The sequence below is a fragment of the Tyto alba genome, unplaced genomic scaffold (assembly GCF_018691265.1).
Source record: "Tyto alba isolate M040663 unplaced genomic scaffold, T.alba_DEE_v4.0 Super-Scaffold_11, whole genome shotgun sequence".
NCBI classification, from domain to species: domain Eukaryota; kingdom Metazoa; phylum Chordata; class Aves; order Strigiformes; family Tytonidae; genus Tyto; species Tyto alba.
This window is the reverse complement of record NW_024881273.1, coordinates 9212138-9228076: the sequence shown is the minus strand read 5'-3', so window position 1 is coordinate 9228076 and position 15939 is coordinate 9212138. Positions and strand designations below refer to the sequence as shown.

The following is a 15939-nucleotide window of genomic DNA, read 5'->3' as shown; positions in this document are numbered from 1 at the left end:
AGATAAATTAAAACAAGGCTGCGAGATGTCTCAACATCTAGGGAGACAGTGGTGTACATGGACATGGAAAATGAGAGTTGGAGCTGGTTCTTGGAGAGATTATTTTCTAGAAGAGCAGCTCCAGGCAACTTCAAGCCTCGTAAGGGAAAGCCATGAAGCCATGATAAACTGTCTCAGAAAGAGGGAAGCTACAAGGCGATACCATAAGCCTCTTCCCGCTTCTGGGTAAGAGTAACATTTTTTTTTTAACATTGCTACTGAACTACATGTAGAAGAGAAAGAAGATGGCAATAACACTTTCAGGCTGCAAAGCTTCTTCCCCAGAGCTGAAGCAGTGGTTTCAGAGTTCTTCCGTGGGGAAGGAAGTTTTGGAGCCATGCTTTAGGGGAGAACATGAACAGAGAGAGCTGCCGAGAAAGCGGAATCAGTTATCTCATGATTTGCAATAGGATATCCAACCTTCTTTCCTGAATGACTGGCTTTACAGCTAAGAATTATAGACCACTAGCATCAAATGTCTGGATGAGTCCTTAACACAGGCTATGGCTTAGGCTAAGCTTAGCTAAGGCTTGTCTGGAGATGTGGCACAGAGTTTTAAGCCTTTCTAAAAGGCTTTCTGAAAATCATTGCTCAAACCGCTCATATAGGCTTCCACCAACACCTGAAAGAATACCTGGAGACAGCCCAAGCCAGCATGGTCCAGCTGCTAGAGCACCGCTCTGGGAATGCCTCACTGGAGGCTCCATTCCCAGTTATCTGCTCTGTGCTTCTCCCCCCGTGTCACCCGTCCTCTCTGCATCGGAGCACAGGGCACACGGTGCATATGCACACAGTGCTTGTGGGCTCAGGTGCTCTTCGAGTACAAACAAGCAGGATGAATAAGCAGAAGAGCAGCAACCTCCCCTGGTCCTCCTCACTTACGGTCTGTGTTTGCAAGGAGCAAGCCGAGGCAAGCAAGGAGCAAAACAAACCTCTGAGCAAGAATTTCCCTCTGCAGGACAGTGCTAACTCCAGTCTCCCCACATTGCCCCATGCTGAGGGACCCCCCCGACTGACACAGCTGTAAGAGCTTAGACTCAAGTGTTTTCAGGAGCTGCCCCACTGGAGAATACAGGTGGAACTCCGTGCAGCGGTGCTCCACCAGATACCTCACCACGGGGAAGGAGAGGACATGGCTGGCCTGCACACGGCGGGCTAGACATGGAGAGACGTCCTTCAGCATCCACCCTGACAACCCAGCCCCTTTAGCAAGAAAAGAAAATTAATGTGAGCTCATCCAACATATCCTGCACCACCTGCCACCTCCTTCGTCCGCCACTCCCAGAAAAGGGGACTGTAGCCGGAGGTGGTGGAGGTTTCAAGAGCTCTCCAAAGGGACTGGCATGAAGGTGAGGGTTCCTCCTTTCTCCTGAAGGAAACTCAGATGGAGCAAAGCCATCCCAGGAGCAGCAGTCATCAAATGGAGCTGAACATGAGAAAGTGTAGAGGTCTGCAAATAAAGTAAGGTAGAAAACTGTGTGAATAGCACAGCTACCCTTCCGTAGCAGCCATGCGCTCAGCAACAGAAGATTAACCATGGAGCCTACTCATAGTAGAGCTGTCAGCAGAGAAAATTTCATAGGTAAGGTAGAAACAGCTGTCTGCATGTAATCCTCTTTCTAACAGTTGAAGCCCCAGTCACTTTGGGGAAAAGGATTTCTTTGCAGACTGGTTTCTTGGGGATGTAAGGGGTTACTGTAGCTGAGCTTACTGGTTCAGTGTGCTGGGAAGGGATCCACGGTGTTCCCTTGTACCAAAAAGGCTCTGGGTCCCACTCCAAAGGAGGAAAAAGAAATAGGACGTGGCTCAGCAGGGGGAGACGGGCTCCACTGCCAAATTGCCAGCTCTCACCCAGACAAGCACTTGGAAGTCATCAGCACTGGATAGCAATTCCTGGTAGCTTTTGTGGAACAGGCTTTGGAGGCTTAAGTACAGTCCTAACAAAATAATCACCTCATTTCTGCTATTAAAACCCATCTGAGAGTGCGAGGTGCACACCTTGCTTGTGAGCCAGCTCCTCCAGAGCCGGGGAGAGGCAGTGAGGAGGAACTGCTGCTGCTCATCTGCTTGCTCAGGGGATGGAAAGCATCAGCTCCAGGTGCCTCATCCCTAGAAAGTTGGCAATTTCCTTGACGGAGACTGTGCTTCCTTCTCTTCTGACCCACAACACTCACCACGCACGGCATCTCACAGAGGAGTTATTCAGATCTGGGAGGTATTTTTCCCCAAAACACACTCCTTTATTCCTGGACCTGCCATTGCAACTGTAGCTGAGGGAGAAGGGATCGGGGTCCCTCCATCTCCCTCTCTCCTACCTCTGAGCTGAGTTTTGGTGACCTGCTCAGCTGCCTGCATGCAAGGAGGGGGCTCGGGGGCCAGCCCGCTCTCCCCACAGCAAACCCGACAGTGAACTGGAGAAACCCCACTTATTCCTGGAGGCTCGATCTGGCTTTTATTACCTAGTTGTTCGTCAGTGCTGAGGCCTGCTCCTTGAACAAAAATACGGACGGCCCAACCCTATTCCTGATGAAGTCAAAGGAAGTTTTTGCTGTTGGATCGGAGAGAATCAGAACCAGACCCTGCAACATACCATTGCAATGCCATCTTCACTTGCCAGGGAAGCCAACAGAAACGCTCCTGTTGTCTTCGCTGCAAGCTGGGTCCAGTCCAGAGTAAATAAATCCAGCTTTACCGTTCAGGTCCGCATTGCACAAGCCCTGTGCAGAACTGGATGACCTCCCAGGGCACTTAGATTGCTTTTGCAAAGCCTCTGCTTTGCTCCTAGCGAAGGGCTTTGCAGGTGACTGCTGCCGGGGTGCTCCAAAGGTCCCGTTCTGGCAGGAGGATGAGGCTTGGCTGCAGGAGCTGCGGCGCAGCAGCAGCGAGGATAGAGGGTTTCCTTATCAGCCCCTGCATCTGAACATGCTTTTGCTAATGCTGCTGGAGACTCAGTTGAATCCTGGCAACATCTGTTTGGAAGCACAGTGCCGCGGATGTGGTTAGACGCATCACGGCAACTTGTGGGAGTTATTAGTTTGTTTGTTTGTCTGAAATACGTATTTTAGAAAAAAAAAAAAAAAAAAAACAAAAAAACACAACACAGCAAAACAAATACAATAACAGCCTTCCACCAAGCGTCAAGCCTTGTGTAAGAACAGGAGGACGAGCAGCGCAGAGTGTGCAGAGGTACCACTCGCCTGTTGGGGTGCCTGGCTCTGTCTCTGTGCTCCACCAGGATTTAATAACTCCGCAGCACGAGGTGCCTGCCTACAGAGCACGCAGGGGTCCCTGCTCGGGGTGCAGCAGTTGCAGACGTGGGGGAACGCTTCCAGCATTACCAGCAGCACCTCCTAGTGCTTGACCAAGAGTGAAGCATGATAACACCACTACTATAACAATACAAAAGCATAATACCTAATTTTTTTGTATTGGAGTGCTGCTTTGTCTTGAGAGCTCCCAGGAGATGATGGGTTTGCTAGTGGTCCAGCGTTTTATCAAGCATCTCTTCCAAAAGATCCCAGGTCATTCCAAAACTGGGAACCACTCCACTTACCACAAGTATGCAGCCACATCAGGCGTAGGATGTGGTAGCTCTTCAACAGCAGAAATGCTTGGAACAAGGAGAGAAGAAGGCTCTCCAGCTGAAGCCGTAGAGGGAACGTCAGGAACAGGCCCAGGTAGGGATTCCTCCAGGCTCAGGAGGTTAACCCCACCGACATCGATGGGCTGCTCAGCTGGGCCTGATTTAGGACCTGGGTTTTGCATTTCATGCAAAGAAGAGGTAATTCTGGTCCACCTCCCCTTTTTACCACCCTCTGGCTGGCCAGACCTGGTGCCACCACGGGCAGGGCAGTGGGGATTTATGGCCAATACACATCCACTGGCACAAGCTGCACATTTATTACCTGGTGGAATAATACCCCATTTGTTGACAAATCCATCGAAAGGGAGTTAGAAAGAAAATCAATAGTGTTTGCCCGGGAATTTCTCTCACAGTGAGATATTGTCAGTGAGGTAACCAACAGGTCTGTGAAGAGCCTGGAGAGATTTAATGTTGCCTGCAGCTAGTGATGGGCAAACGGTGCCTGGGGCTGTGAGGAAGGTGTGGGCACGATGGCCGGGGGAGCAGCAGTGCCCCTGTCACACGGATCCGTGCAAGGAGCGTGGTGCCAGCCCCGGCTGCTGCCCAGGAAATGCCGGAGGGGCAAACAGCCACGCAGCCAGCAACGCCCGTGGCTCATGCGTGGGCCAGGGCGAGGGAGGGTTCTTTTGGGGATAGTGGCCATCCCGTGGCACGGTGTCCCCCGTGGGAAGCCTGGGCGAAGTCGTGACTACAACTCGTCCTGGAGGGACGCTGCATGCCAGTGCAGACCCTGGGAGCATCCACGCTGGAGCCTGCAAACCATCGCCCGTGGGATGTCCTTTGCCCCACGGCAGCCGGGGGACGGCGTGGGGCATGGACACGGTGGGATGCGGGGCAGTTGTGGCCACGGCGGTCCGTGAGGCCCTGCTGCCCTCTCGTGGCATCGCGGGAGGATGGCTCTCAGGCTGGAGATCCCGCCACCACTCGCTCTGTCGCTGTCACCCCACGGCCCCTACACCGGGGAGCCTCACGCCTCGGAAAGGCGAGTCTGGCAACCCAAACGCGCAACATCCCTGCGTGCCAACATGTGATAAAACTCCTGAACGTGATCAGTTTGTGATCCCTCATCTCCACAGTGCTCGTGGCTCAGCAGCACGGGGGACCCCCGCCTGCCTGCAGGGCCGATCCCAAAGGTACTGGCTGGGAAAATCCAGAGGCAGACCATCTCCTCTGCCTGCAGCTGGGACTGGCAGGCTCTGCACTAACCTCAGCCTCAGATACAGACTTGCAAACCTGTGGTATTAAGAAGAAAAGCCAGGAGAATTTTTAGAGACCACAGATAAACCTCTGTAAAAGGGGACGGTGCGAGCGTCACCGATGAGCTCGCTTTGTCAAAGGAACTAGCTCTGCAGTGCCCTGCACGGTCCCCTCTGCCACCCTCCTGCTTGCACGGCCTCCCAGGAACAGCAACCAAAGCCCTGCCCTGCTCATCTGAACCCTGGAAGCATCTCAGTGGTCGCCTCCCCGCCTCTGAACCACTATGTCCCTGCAAGGATGGCTCCAGGACCCCCCCAAATTTCTGTGGCCACCCCCCACCAGGCTGCTGTGTAAGCACCCCCACATCGGCAGCTGCCTCCCTCCCTGCTCCAATGCACCCGGATGCCCATTTCCCATGGGATGTCCAAAATCTACCAAGCCTGGACAGCCAGCTACCAGCGTGGGACAGCCCCTGGGGACACACCACCCTGACAGGGGTCAGGGTGATCGGGGTCCCGAGCCGAACAGCCTCCCCATCCTTCCTCGTCACGGCACATGCTCTGACATGCTGGGTAACATCACTGGCTCATCGTATCGCCTCTAACCAAATCCAGAGAGCCCTTTGTTTTCTCCCCAGGATGCACTAAAAGCTTATTTCCTTATCCCTACCATTATTTTTTCCTTACACTGTTCGCTTTCAGGTGTGGCTGCCCTCACAAAATCTGCCAGACCACCCTGCTTCAATGCTTAAATCCACTTTTATTCACTGGAAAATACATCAGGGGCTGAAAGGGCATGCCTCTGGTGATGCTGGGAACCGGGACTGAGCCCCATGTCCCCTCCCTGGGCACAGAAACACCCCCAGAAAACCGCTGGTGCTTGGGGGGCCCTGCTGAGGCTTGCTGCTCAGGGCCTGAAGCACAGCATGAAACAAGAGACTGTAAATCTCCCTCGTTTTCTTTTGCAACCCTGGTCAGGCTTTGCATCTGCTCTGTCTCTGAGTGCATATGCTGCCCACGTTGCTGATCCCTGCTGCTCCTGATCACCGCTCGGATATAGGTCCCTTCCGACTGAACTGTTCTATTCTAAATAGAAAAAAGTAGAAAAAATACCAAAAACAGAAGGTGGCAAGAAGTGCTGCGTTATGGTAGTGCTTTCTTCAGTGCTGGCTGGTAGCTGCTGGAGCGGGCAAGCAAGCAGCACTGGAAACGTGCTGCAGCTTTTGCTGAAAGGTCTGGGCACGGCCCCACAGCTGCCAGCACAGCACTGGCTGCACTGCGCTCCGGAGGGGCCACACGCCGGCTTTGCAGGAAGTGGTTAAACCATGGGCTCGTCTCCTCCCCAGGCAGCAAACCCCTCTGAACCTCCACCTGCACCTCCGCCCGCGAGCGGGGCTGGCTATGGGGAACTGGGACCAGTAAAGGACACGGTTCCCCTGGACCTGCCCGCCCAGGCCTGGACTTCTCCCTGCTCCCGCAGAGGAATCATCAAGTCTTGGTGTTTCCTGCTGTGCAGCCTCACGGGGTGACAGTAAAACCGGTCTCTGCCCTCTGTAAAGCAGCCTCATGATGGCTGAGCGACAGCCGAGCTGGAAGGGGATCCGTGTTAGTGACGGCCCTTGCACCAGCACGACCCCAAGAAACACTGGGGCAGCCCGCGGGCAGCGGGAGAGCCCGTCTGGCGGGTGGAGAGGTCAGAAATAAAGGCTGGAGGGATGGCGGGGAGGAGGGGAACGACCGATGCTATGATTAACGACTCTGGTCATTAGCCCTGTGTGGTGTAACGGAGGTGCCACCCCTCGCCACCTCCCCGGTGCGAGCCGATGAGTTGAGCGACCAGGGAAAGCGAGCTCTACCCCGATTGAGGGCAAGCCCCAAAACTGCCTGGTTCCCCCCAGAAGCGACAATTCCCTGCCTGTGCCGTGACAGCTGCACCAGCCGCTGGCCACCGGTGTCAGAATCGGGGCCACTGTGGGAAAAGAATATTAATCGGGAGTTGCCCTGAGCAAGCCCTTGCATAAGCAACTGCAGCCGCCTGACGGTATTTATGCACATTACCTGATCAACTGATTGCATTTGCTATTCTCTACCTAAAAATAGTCCCTTTTTGTCCTGGGAGGCCACGGGCTGCTCCCGTGCGGTTTATGAAATGGAGTAAGAAAGTCAAATTTGCCTTAGGCGACCAGAAACCCGGCACGCCCTGAGGGAAGGGGCAGCAGCGGGGGCTAGGGAAAGGGCATGGCCCAACCTTTAATTACAAGCTGCAGTAATTTAAAAACAAGGAAAAAAAAAAAAAAAAAAAAGAGGAACAAAACACGTTTCTGTTTCCTTTTTTTAACGTTCCTCAGGACAAACGGCCGCCGCAGAAGCTGGGGTCCCTGCCCCAGCCCTCGGCCCCTCCGCCATGACCGACCCCCCCCCTGCCCGCCGGGACTCCATCTCCCGGCATGCTCCGCGCCCCCAGCGCGCACACGCGTGACGGCGGCGGCGCGGCGGCGCGGGGCATGCCGGGGGAGCGGCGCGCGTCCCGGGGAGCGGCGGGCAGGTAGGGCGCAACCCCCTGGGCCCCGCGGCGGCGGCGCCCCCTGCCGGCGGGGCGGGGGCGCGGGGAGCGGCGGGCGGGACCTCCCCCCCCCAAAAAAAAAAAAAAAAAAAAAAAAACCAAACAAGCAAAAAACCCCAACTCACCTAAAGCCCCGCAAGACCTCCCACAGCCATCGGCCCGGCGGGCTGGGGAGGGGGGCGGCGGGGACCCACCTCCGCACTCCCCGGCGGGGTGAGCCCCTGCGCGGCCGCCGCGCCCCGCCGAGCCCGCTCAGGCCTGGCCCGGGCACCGGCGCGAACGCGGCGGCGGAGGGGGGGGGTGTGGGGGGGAAGGCCGGAGGGGGCCCGTCCTGCGAGGGGAACGGCGGTTTGCACCGGGCCGAGCGTCCTGCCGGCCTTCCCCCTTCCCCAGGGCCCCGCGGCCGGCGCGGGGGGTCGGGCGGCGGGGCGGGGGGCGCTGGCTTCCAGCAAACACACACCCCCCCCCCCCCCGCCCAAACCCGCCTGTTGGCGGGGCGGCTCGGCGGGCTGCGCGCAGGGACTGTCACAAACGCCGTGGGGAGAAGTCACAGCGCGGTCCGTGCAGCTCTGCCCTGTTATTTTAACTTCTTAATGACATGAGCTATGAATTACAGGTGCGAGTAGTCGACTCGCCCCACACGCCAACTAAAAACTACAGAGTGAGAAGAGAAACTGTGGCAGGAAATTTTTTTGAATATAAGGAAACCAAACTCACATAATTCACAGAGTTTTATAGCTTGATCCTCAGCTGAGGCTTTCTCCAATACCCTGCTCTGCGTCAGAGGAACTGCCTTGGGAGGGACTGATACACAAGAACAATTTGCTGTTAAGGAAACTTCCATGAAGGCACAGCCAAGTGTGAGATAAAGATAAAAGTGCAGCAGTAAAAATAATTTCACGTTGCTAAGGCGCATGCTGGCATTCTGATAAAAGTGGTTTATATATGAAAAGAATGCCGTACAAATCCTCTCTCTAAAAACCAAACCTAACTTAAAACTAAACAAAATCCCTTCTGCCACTGTTCTTTAATGAAAATACTTGTTGTAAAGGTGGTTTCTTATGTAAGTCTCCGGTGTATCTGGTGTCTGTACTGCTCCCTCATCCTTCCCTAAGCAAGTCTTTTGACATATTTCCAAGGAAAATAATAATGGAGCTGGTATCCTGTGTTTCATTTTTTAAAATTGTTTTAAAATACAGATTTTTCATCCCTCAGAGGGAGGCTTCTCATCTACATGGCAGTGCCCAGGCTGCTGCTGCTTCCCCAGCTGAGATAGATGCTAAGAATAAAAGGGAAGTGTATTAAGTGCCAGCGGCAGCAAGCGCCTGGACTGCTCCCCGGGTGCTGGGGATGTGGTGCTCATCGTGCCACCGTCGAGCCAAGGATCAGATTCCAGCTTAGTACTTGGAGATTCTGCTACGCCACCAAATCCCTTCCTGAAATGTGGGCTTTAAAGGACTGTGAACTGCAGCTGATAAATTAAAATGATTTTTTTTTTTCTTCTCTGTACGAACATACAGAACTTTTCTTCACTGCAGTTGTCTTCTTCCACTTGAGCAAACGGCAAACTGAAAGACAGTGAACCTTTCTGTCTGAAACGCTCCCGAGGATGAAGCAGGCAAACCCAGCAGGGAAGCGAGAGTGCTGCAAGCATGCATGCAGCCATTATTCAGAAAAAGCTGTCTGTTCACATCCCTCTGCGACTGTCTCTTCATTTTAAAGACTAACTACTTCCTTCTCCTCCTCTCCCCCTAGAAGAAATGTTTTCTTCCCCATTTCTTTTAATGGCTAAGCAATGCAATAGCAAAGGTATTGAAACCCAGTCTACTGAATAATAACTTAATGATGTGAACCCTGTTCTGTTCCTTTTGAATGGATGGCTGCTTTAGCAAGAGAGCTGCTGGGATCTGCTCCCTGCTGTGAGGGATGTGAGGATGGAGAAACCTGTATTGAAGCTGAACGGCAACCACAGTGGTGTAAAACTGAACCAGAACACAGGAACGCTGCAAGATTGCAAAATAAAGAGAAATTATATGCAATTAAGCTAAGTTCAAGAACTAACAGTGAACACTTGTAGTTTATATTAATGAATGTTTCGAGTTGTCTGTTACCTCCATTATTGCAAATACCTGCTTGAACACTGCTGCGTCGAGCTGTGTTTAATTTGCATGCTGAAGCATGATGCAGCATGGCAGAGGTTAATTAAATACACTGGCGTAAAATCTTTGCTGTGTGTTTTCAGTATGTACAGTCATTCCCAGAACGAGTGAAAGCTGACAAATCATTCCTTCTAGTTTCACTTCCTGGCAAATGTATGAAACACTGAAAATTTATTTTGGCTATCTAGAAAAGCAGAGTAAAACAACCACATTTAGTTCATTCGTATCTGATGTCACATCTGAATGCAGGTCTCCAGAGGTGATATATTAATGTCCTAAAGCGTTGCACCATCTGGTTCCTCTTTTGATGCGCAACATTTTGAATGCTTGGTTTAATCTCCCTGGGTTTCAGTAAATTATGTAAACTCGGAGGCTTGGCAGCGGGAGATGGGCACCATGAGGAGATGATTCAGTCATCAATATCTATTGGGCTTCCTTATTGCTGCCATTACACTTCTTTCAGTTCTACTTATAAATTTTGCAAGTGAATAATTCATCTCACTAGGAGCTGCAAGTTAGTTTTGGAATTTGCCCACTCTGACATTAGCTATGACTAATCCATCCTTTCCAAACGTGGAAAAGCTAACTGGGCTTCTTTTTTTCCAGGGTTGGGTGATAAATCAGAAATAAATTGCATGTATATGTAACTGCTGGTGATGACATAAATCACATTTCCTTTTTTCTTTCTGGACAGAATTGGAGCACCTTGGAATAGATGCGAGTACAAGACTCTGCGCCGGCTGAAGCTGCCTTGGAAAGCCATGGCTGCCGCCCCTCACCTCAACTCGGATGCACTCCGAGAGGTCCTGGAGTGCCCCATTTGCATGGAGTCCTTCACTGAGGAGCACCTGAGACCCAAGCTCTTACACTGCGGGCACACCATCTGCAAACAGTGCTTGGAGAAACTCCTAGCAAACAGCATTAATGGGATACGGTGCCCTTTTTGCAGCAAAATCACGCGGATCACAAGCTTAGCTCAGCTGACTGACAATCTTACTGTGCTGAAGATCATAGACACCACGGGACTGGGGGAAATGGTGGGTCTTCTCATGTGCAAGGTCTGTGGGAGAAGGTTGCCAAGACACTTTTGCAAGAGCTGTAGCTTGGTTTTATGTGAGCCGTGCAAGGAGACATCACACATGCCCCAAGGGCATAGAGTCATTGCTATCAAAGAGGCTGCTGAAGAGCGTAGGAGGGAATTTGGGACAAGGCTTGGCAGACTTCGGGAGCTCATGGGTGATCTGCAGAAAAGAAAAGCATCTCTGGAGGGTGTTTCAAGAGACCTGCAATCTAGATACAAAGCAGTTCTGCAAGATTACAGCAAAGAAGAGCGCAAGATCCAGGAAGAACTGGCCAGGTCACGCAAGTTCTTCACCACCTCTTTGTCTGAAGTGGAGAAGGTAAATAATCAGGTCATGGAGGAGCAAGCTTATCTGCTGAACTTAGCGGAAGTGCAGATAATGTCTCGCTGTGACTATTTCCTTGCCAAAATAAAGCAGGGAGATATAGCTCTCCTGGAGGAGGCAGCAGATGAGGAAGAACCAGAGCTGACAAACAGTCTCCCAAGGGAGCTGACTCTTCAGGAGGTTGAACTCCTCAAGGTGAGCCACGTCGGACCGCTGCAGATCGGGCAGGTGGTGAAGAAACCCCGGACTGTTAACATAGAGGAATCGCTCATGGAAACTGCAGCATCCTCATCGGCATCGTTTAGGGAGCCCGACTTGGTGCAAGAAGAGGCCAGCTGCACACCGAATTCCTCACCAGCCAAGCCGAGGATGCCTGAAGCAGCCACCAGCATCCAGCAGTGTCACTTCATCAAGAAGATGGGCTCCAAGGGCAGCCTGCCAGGGATGTTTAATCTCCCCGTCAGCCTCCACGTCACCCTGCAAGGCGAGGTGCTTGTGGCAGACCGAGGCAACTTCCGAATCCAGGTTTTCACCCGCAAGGGCTTTCTGAAGGAGATCCGCCGGAGCCCTAGCGGAATCGATAGTTTCGTATTGAGTTTCCTCGGAGCAGACTTGCCCAATTTGACTCCCCTTTCTGTCACCATGAACTGCCATGGCCTGATAGGTGTGACTGACAGCTACGATAACTCTGTCAAGGTCTACACCATGGATGGCCATTGCGTGGCATGTCACCGCAGCCAGCTGAGCAAGCCCTGGGGCATCGCCGCACTGCCTTCTGGGCAGTTTGTAGTGACCGACGTGGAAGGGGGCAAGCTCTGGTGTTTCACAGTAGACCGCGGCATGGGGGTAGTGAAGTACAGTTGCCTATGTAGCGCAGTGCGCCCGAAGTTTGTCACCTGTGATGCTGAAGGGACCATATACTTCACTCAAGGGCTGGGGCTTAACCTGGAAAACCGGCAGTACGAACACCATTTAGAAGGAGGCTTCTCAATTGGCTCCGTCGGCCCAGATGGGCAGCTGGGACGCCAGATTAGCCACTTCTTCTCCGAGAACGAGGATTTCAGGTGCATTGCCGGGATGTGTGTCGATGCCAGGGGAGACCTCATTGTTGCTGACAGCAGCCGTAAAGAAATCCTGCATTTTCCTAAAGGAGGTGGCTATAATATCTTAATCCGGGAAGGACTCACCTGTCCTGTCGGTATCGCCATTACTCCCAAAGGGCAGCTGCTGGTGCTGGACTGTTGGGATCATTGCATTAAGATCTACAGTTACCATCTGAGAAGATATTCCACCCCTTAAAGGCATGTCTCGAGGTAAAACCCCTTTTGGCAGCAGAGATTCTTCCAGCCTCATGGCAATCTGATGGGAACCGGTGTCAAGCGTTCAGGAAGACTGTGCCGTAACCGAAGGGGGTTTGGCACAGAGGCCATCATGTTTTGTGTTTAGAAACAAAATAGCTTACGTGGTGGTGGTGGTCTGCTTTTTCTTCTTCTTTTTTTATATAAAATCCTTACAATAAAAAAGAGCAAGAGTGAGGTAAAGGATCCATCCTTCAGGAGTATTGGTTCCTTGCTAAATGACTGGTCACTCAATAAACCTTCTCACCTCCTCTCGCCACATCTGCACTTCCAGCTTCAACCATCGTGTCTTTCTTTGTGCCATAAACACTGACTGACTGCTCTAAATCACCTTCCCTTGGAGGACTAGAGAGGCAATCCTCTTCTCACTGTGGTACTCAAGGAACTGGGTAGCAGTTGTCTGGGCAACTACTAGAGAAAGCAATTTTTGATTGCAGCACTGCATAAAACGAAATAGCCCTCTTAAACTGCGCGGAGATGGAGCTTTACTTTCAAACTGACGAGGGAGGGTTTTCCCTCTCCGTTCCGGTATTCAGGAGATCGCCCCTGTCGTGCCATTTGTGAACCGTGTCTGTTCGATGTGAAGTGAGTACTGTGCAATCATGGGAGACTGAGCTGAGCCAGAAAACTGCCTTCTGATGGCAACAGGGTTTTTATTACTACTAAGAGTTCTGCTAGGTAGAAGGGGGTAAAAAGGGAGGGGGCTAGAGGGAAAAAAAAAAAAAAAAAAGAAACCTATGGTTGATATTTGCTGTTGTTTTATTATTAAATGTATCCTGGAAACTGTCTTTGGAAAGTATGTCTGGTATCTAAAGCTTCATGGTGGGGGAGGGGGAAGGGCTGGGGTAATAAGACTGGGAGACTGTAGTAAATGAGATTAAATGCAGCATATTGTATGTTCACCTGTACTTCACTATTCTGCATTCCAGACCATTGCATTTAGCAATAGGTTTTCCACTCATCTGCACCTCATATGTGCAAGCTCCTCACTGCTGAGATGGGGGCGAGGGGGAGACTGTTTCACTTTTTATTTTTTTAATACCTGGAAACACGTCCACTGGTGCATTCCCTTTTTTTCCCTTGCACAGCAAAAGGCTACGTTGCTCAGATTTTTTTTCACAGCACCAGCAGGCACCAGAGTTCATGTTCATCACGGCTTTAGGCCAAATGAAGCACAAAACTGCAGCTGTGTGAACCAAGGCCCCCACAGTGCTACTCTCCTGACTGATAAATGTGTACCTCAGTGTGGTGCTGCTCGCCTAGAATAGTTTATTGAAGGAAAGATGCATTTAAATAGGGCACAGTGGTAGCATGTTAATCTGCCACAGATAATAGTTACACTGCAGTGCATTTATTTGTTGCTATCATCAACGTAGTTGCAAATTTTGGGGCACGACAGACAATATAAAAGCTGATTTTATGGTGGCTGCCATGCTACAGCAAATTGTTTGCTACTTGTGCTACAACATGTATGCAACAGGTGAATTTAAGTTCCCATATACTTTCCCTTAGTGAAACAGCAAAGTAAAACAGGCTTCAGAGCCACTGCTGCTCCGGACAGTTGTTTGGCTGTTACAGGGTCTGCAGAAGAAGGGCTGGGAGCAGATTTTGGTGGGATTTTGCTTTTTTTTTTTTCCCTCTCCCTGTTCTGCTCAGCCAAAGCACTGAAGAGGGCCGGCACAACAAACACCCAGCTGTGTGATGGAGGTGCCCCTCCATCGGGGCAGCTTCCTATTTCTCTTGCTATAATTCACTGGAAAATGCTTGTGGAGAAGGGAGTTGGAGCTAAGACACTCCACTAAGGGAGCCCAAGGGAATTGAACCCCCCTTCCTCCTGAGCTGCTCCGTGTTTGCCAAGGCTACCATAATTATTTACATTCTCTGCTTCTCTTTTTTGGGTAGGAGGGGGCAGTTGCCTAAGGTATGTAACAGCAATTTGGGGAGCCGATCTCATCTTGCATGTATGTTTTTGGGAGATGACGACTATTACTGGGGCCCTTCTGCAGTTAATTACATTGTAACTCAAGGCATTTTTTCTAGTATTATGGTAATGGCAGTTCCTCTCCTACTGATCTTTTTTAAACGTATCTGCTGTTTCCAAGAACTGCTCCAAGCAGGAAGCTACCGTGGACCTGAATAATTGAAGCAATATTATCTATGATAATATGTACCTCTGTCATTTTCTGTTCCAATGGATTTATTTTTTTTTTTTTGTAATAAACATCACACTACTAGCAATAACATTTCCTGGAGTGCTTGAAGGGACATAAAAGCCAGTCCAGTAAACTGAGCAGTTGGTTACCCCAGCCTGTTCCTGGTTACACAGTTCAAACAAAGCGTCTGTCATCTGTTTCTCACTCGGATTCAAGAAAAATAACACTACCCTGCGATGCACTGGTGGGCCAGGACACTGCGATCGGCGCCTGGGGGTGTGTGTCGCCTGCAGCTCTTCTAGTCTTCGGTTTCAGGCAGAAAAGGGAAAAAGAAAATCTGCTGTCCCTCGCCTGGGGTATGCACGTCCCCTGACAAAACTCGACAGTGACTGCAAGATCATTTTGCAGAGCTCTATTTCTTGCCACGGTGCCCCCACACAATGTTGTGATCGTCTGCCAAATGAGATGAAATGGAGTAATTAAGGATTGTGATGAAATAGTTTGGCTTCTGCTCTCTACCTGGAGAAAGAGCTTGTCTGGTTATACGTATGTGTTTGGTTTTCAAAGATTGTGTAATAAAGGAAAAATTGATCCAATTAAAAGCACATTGCAGCACACGGCTCATTTTCTTATTAAAAACACTACATCTCCTCCCTTTGGTGGCAGATTGGTTTTTATGACCAGTGGGGATTAGACTTGGGAACACCATGGCTACGAGACCCCTTTTATGCCGTCAGTTTTGCAGAGGATAAATCTGATCTCCTTGGTAGTCTCGTGTAACTTTATCTGACACTTCCCTACCCACCTCATAAACAAATACTAGAGTTTCGTACCTTAAGTCACGCCAATAGTCCCACAAGGGCAGTATCTTACTTTTCCCTGTGGCTGATACCTGATGTTTTAAAGGGCTGGTCCAAACTCCCTGGCACGGAGCGCTCGGTAACGGGACGTGGAAGCCTGGCTGAAGGCTTCAGCACCCACGGCCCTGGCACATCGCGGGGCTTTCTGGCTCAGCTCTGCCCTGCTGCAGAGGTGACACATTTGCTGGGGCTGGTGGGAGGGCTGCTGCGAGGGTTCACCTATTATTCTGGGTAATTTTGTTAAATGCTGCAAAAAACCTCATATTAGAAACAGTGAATTTAGGTGGAGCCAAAGGAGAGCTAAGCAGTTTGCCACTCAGCAGTCAAAGGCATCCGTATGTCAGCAGCACAGGCAGGTCCTGCCCTGGTCCTGCTGCCCAGCTGGGTTTGCGGATCTGGGTGAAGGTTTTTACCACTTGGGCTCATCTCAGATGATATGAAGCAGCTCTTTAAACAGATACGAGTTGCTGGTTTATCAAACGTATACGATCCTTGCAAGAACAACTGCCGTGCTGGTGCTGTTAGACTTACCCTGCCGTTTTATGAGAAGTTATGAGTTCTT

General features: G+C 51.1%; 2 protein-coding genes across 10 annotated transcripts in view; one reads left to right on the top strand and one right to left on the bottom strand.

The window, feature by feature from the left end:
- The window catches only part of ASTN2 (astrotactin 2), a 360791-nt gene that overhangs the window by 108345 nt on the left and 236507 nt on the right, over window positions 1-15939 (bottom strand). The window contains exon 1 of one of the 7 annotated variants that reach the window (XM_033011923.2): window positions 7567-7657. The exons of the other annotated variants lie outside the window; for them this stretch is intronic. The gene's annotated coding sequence lies outside the window, so the exon portion shown is untranslated. Of the gene's footprint in view, window positions 1-7566; window positions 7658-15939 lie in introns of those variants that run through there. 7 annotated transcript variants of the gene reach the window in all.
- TRIM32 (tripartite motif containing 32) lies at window positions 7377-15132 on the top strand. 3 transcript variants are annotated; one of them, XM_033011925.2, is made up of 2 exons: window positions 7377-7423; window positions 9331-15132. In XM_033011925.2, exon 2 carries the CDS (start codon window positions 10362-10364, stop codon window positions 12303-12305), a length of 1944 nt encoding a protein of 647 aa, XP_032867816.1. In that variant the 5' UTR covers window positions 7377-7423; window positions 9331-10361; the 3' UTR covers window positions 12306-15132. The 3 variants fall into 3 exon arrangements, with proteins under 3 accessions (XP_032867816.1, XP_032867815.2, XP_032867818.1); XM_033011924.2 differs by having other exon boundaries at window positions 7378-7423; window positions 10295-15132; XM_033011927.2 differs by lacking the exon at window positions 7377-7423 and having other exon boundaries at window positions 9261-9446; window positions 10295-15132.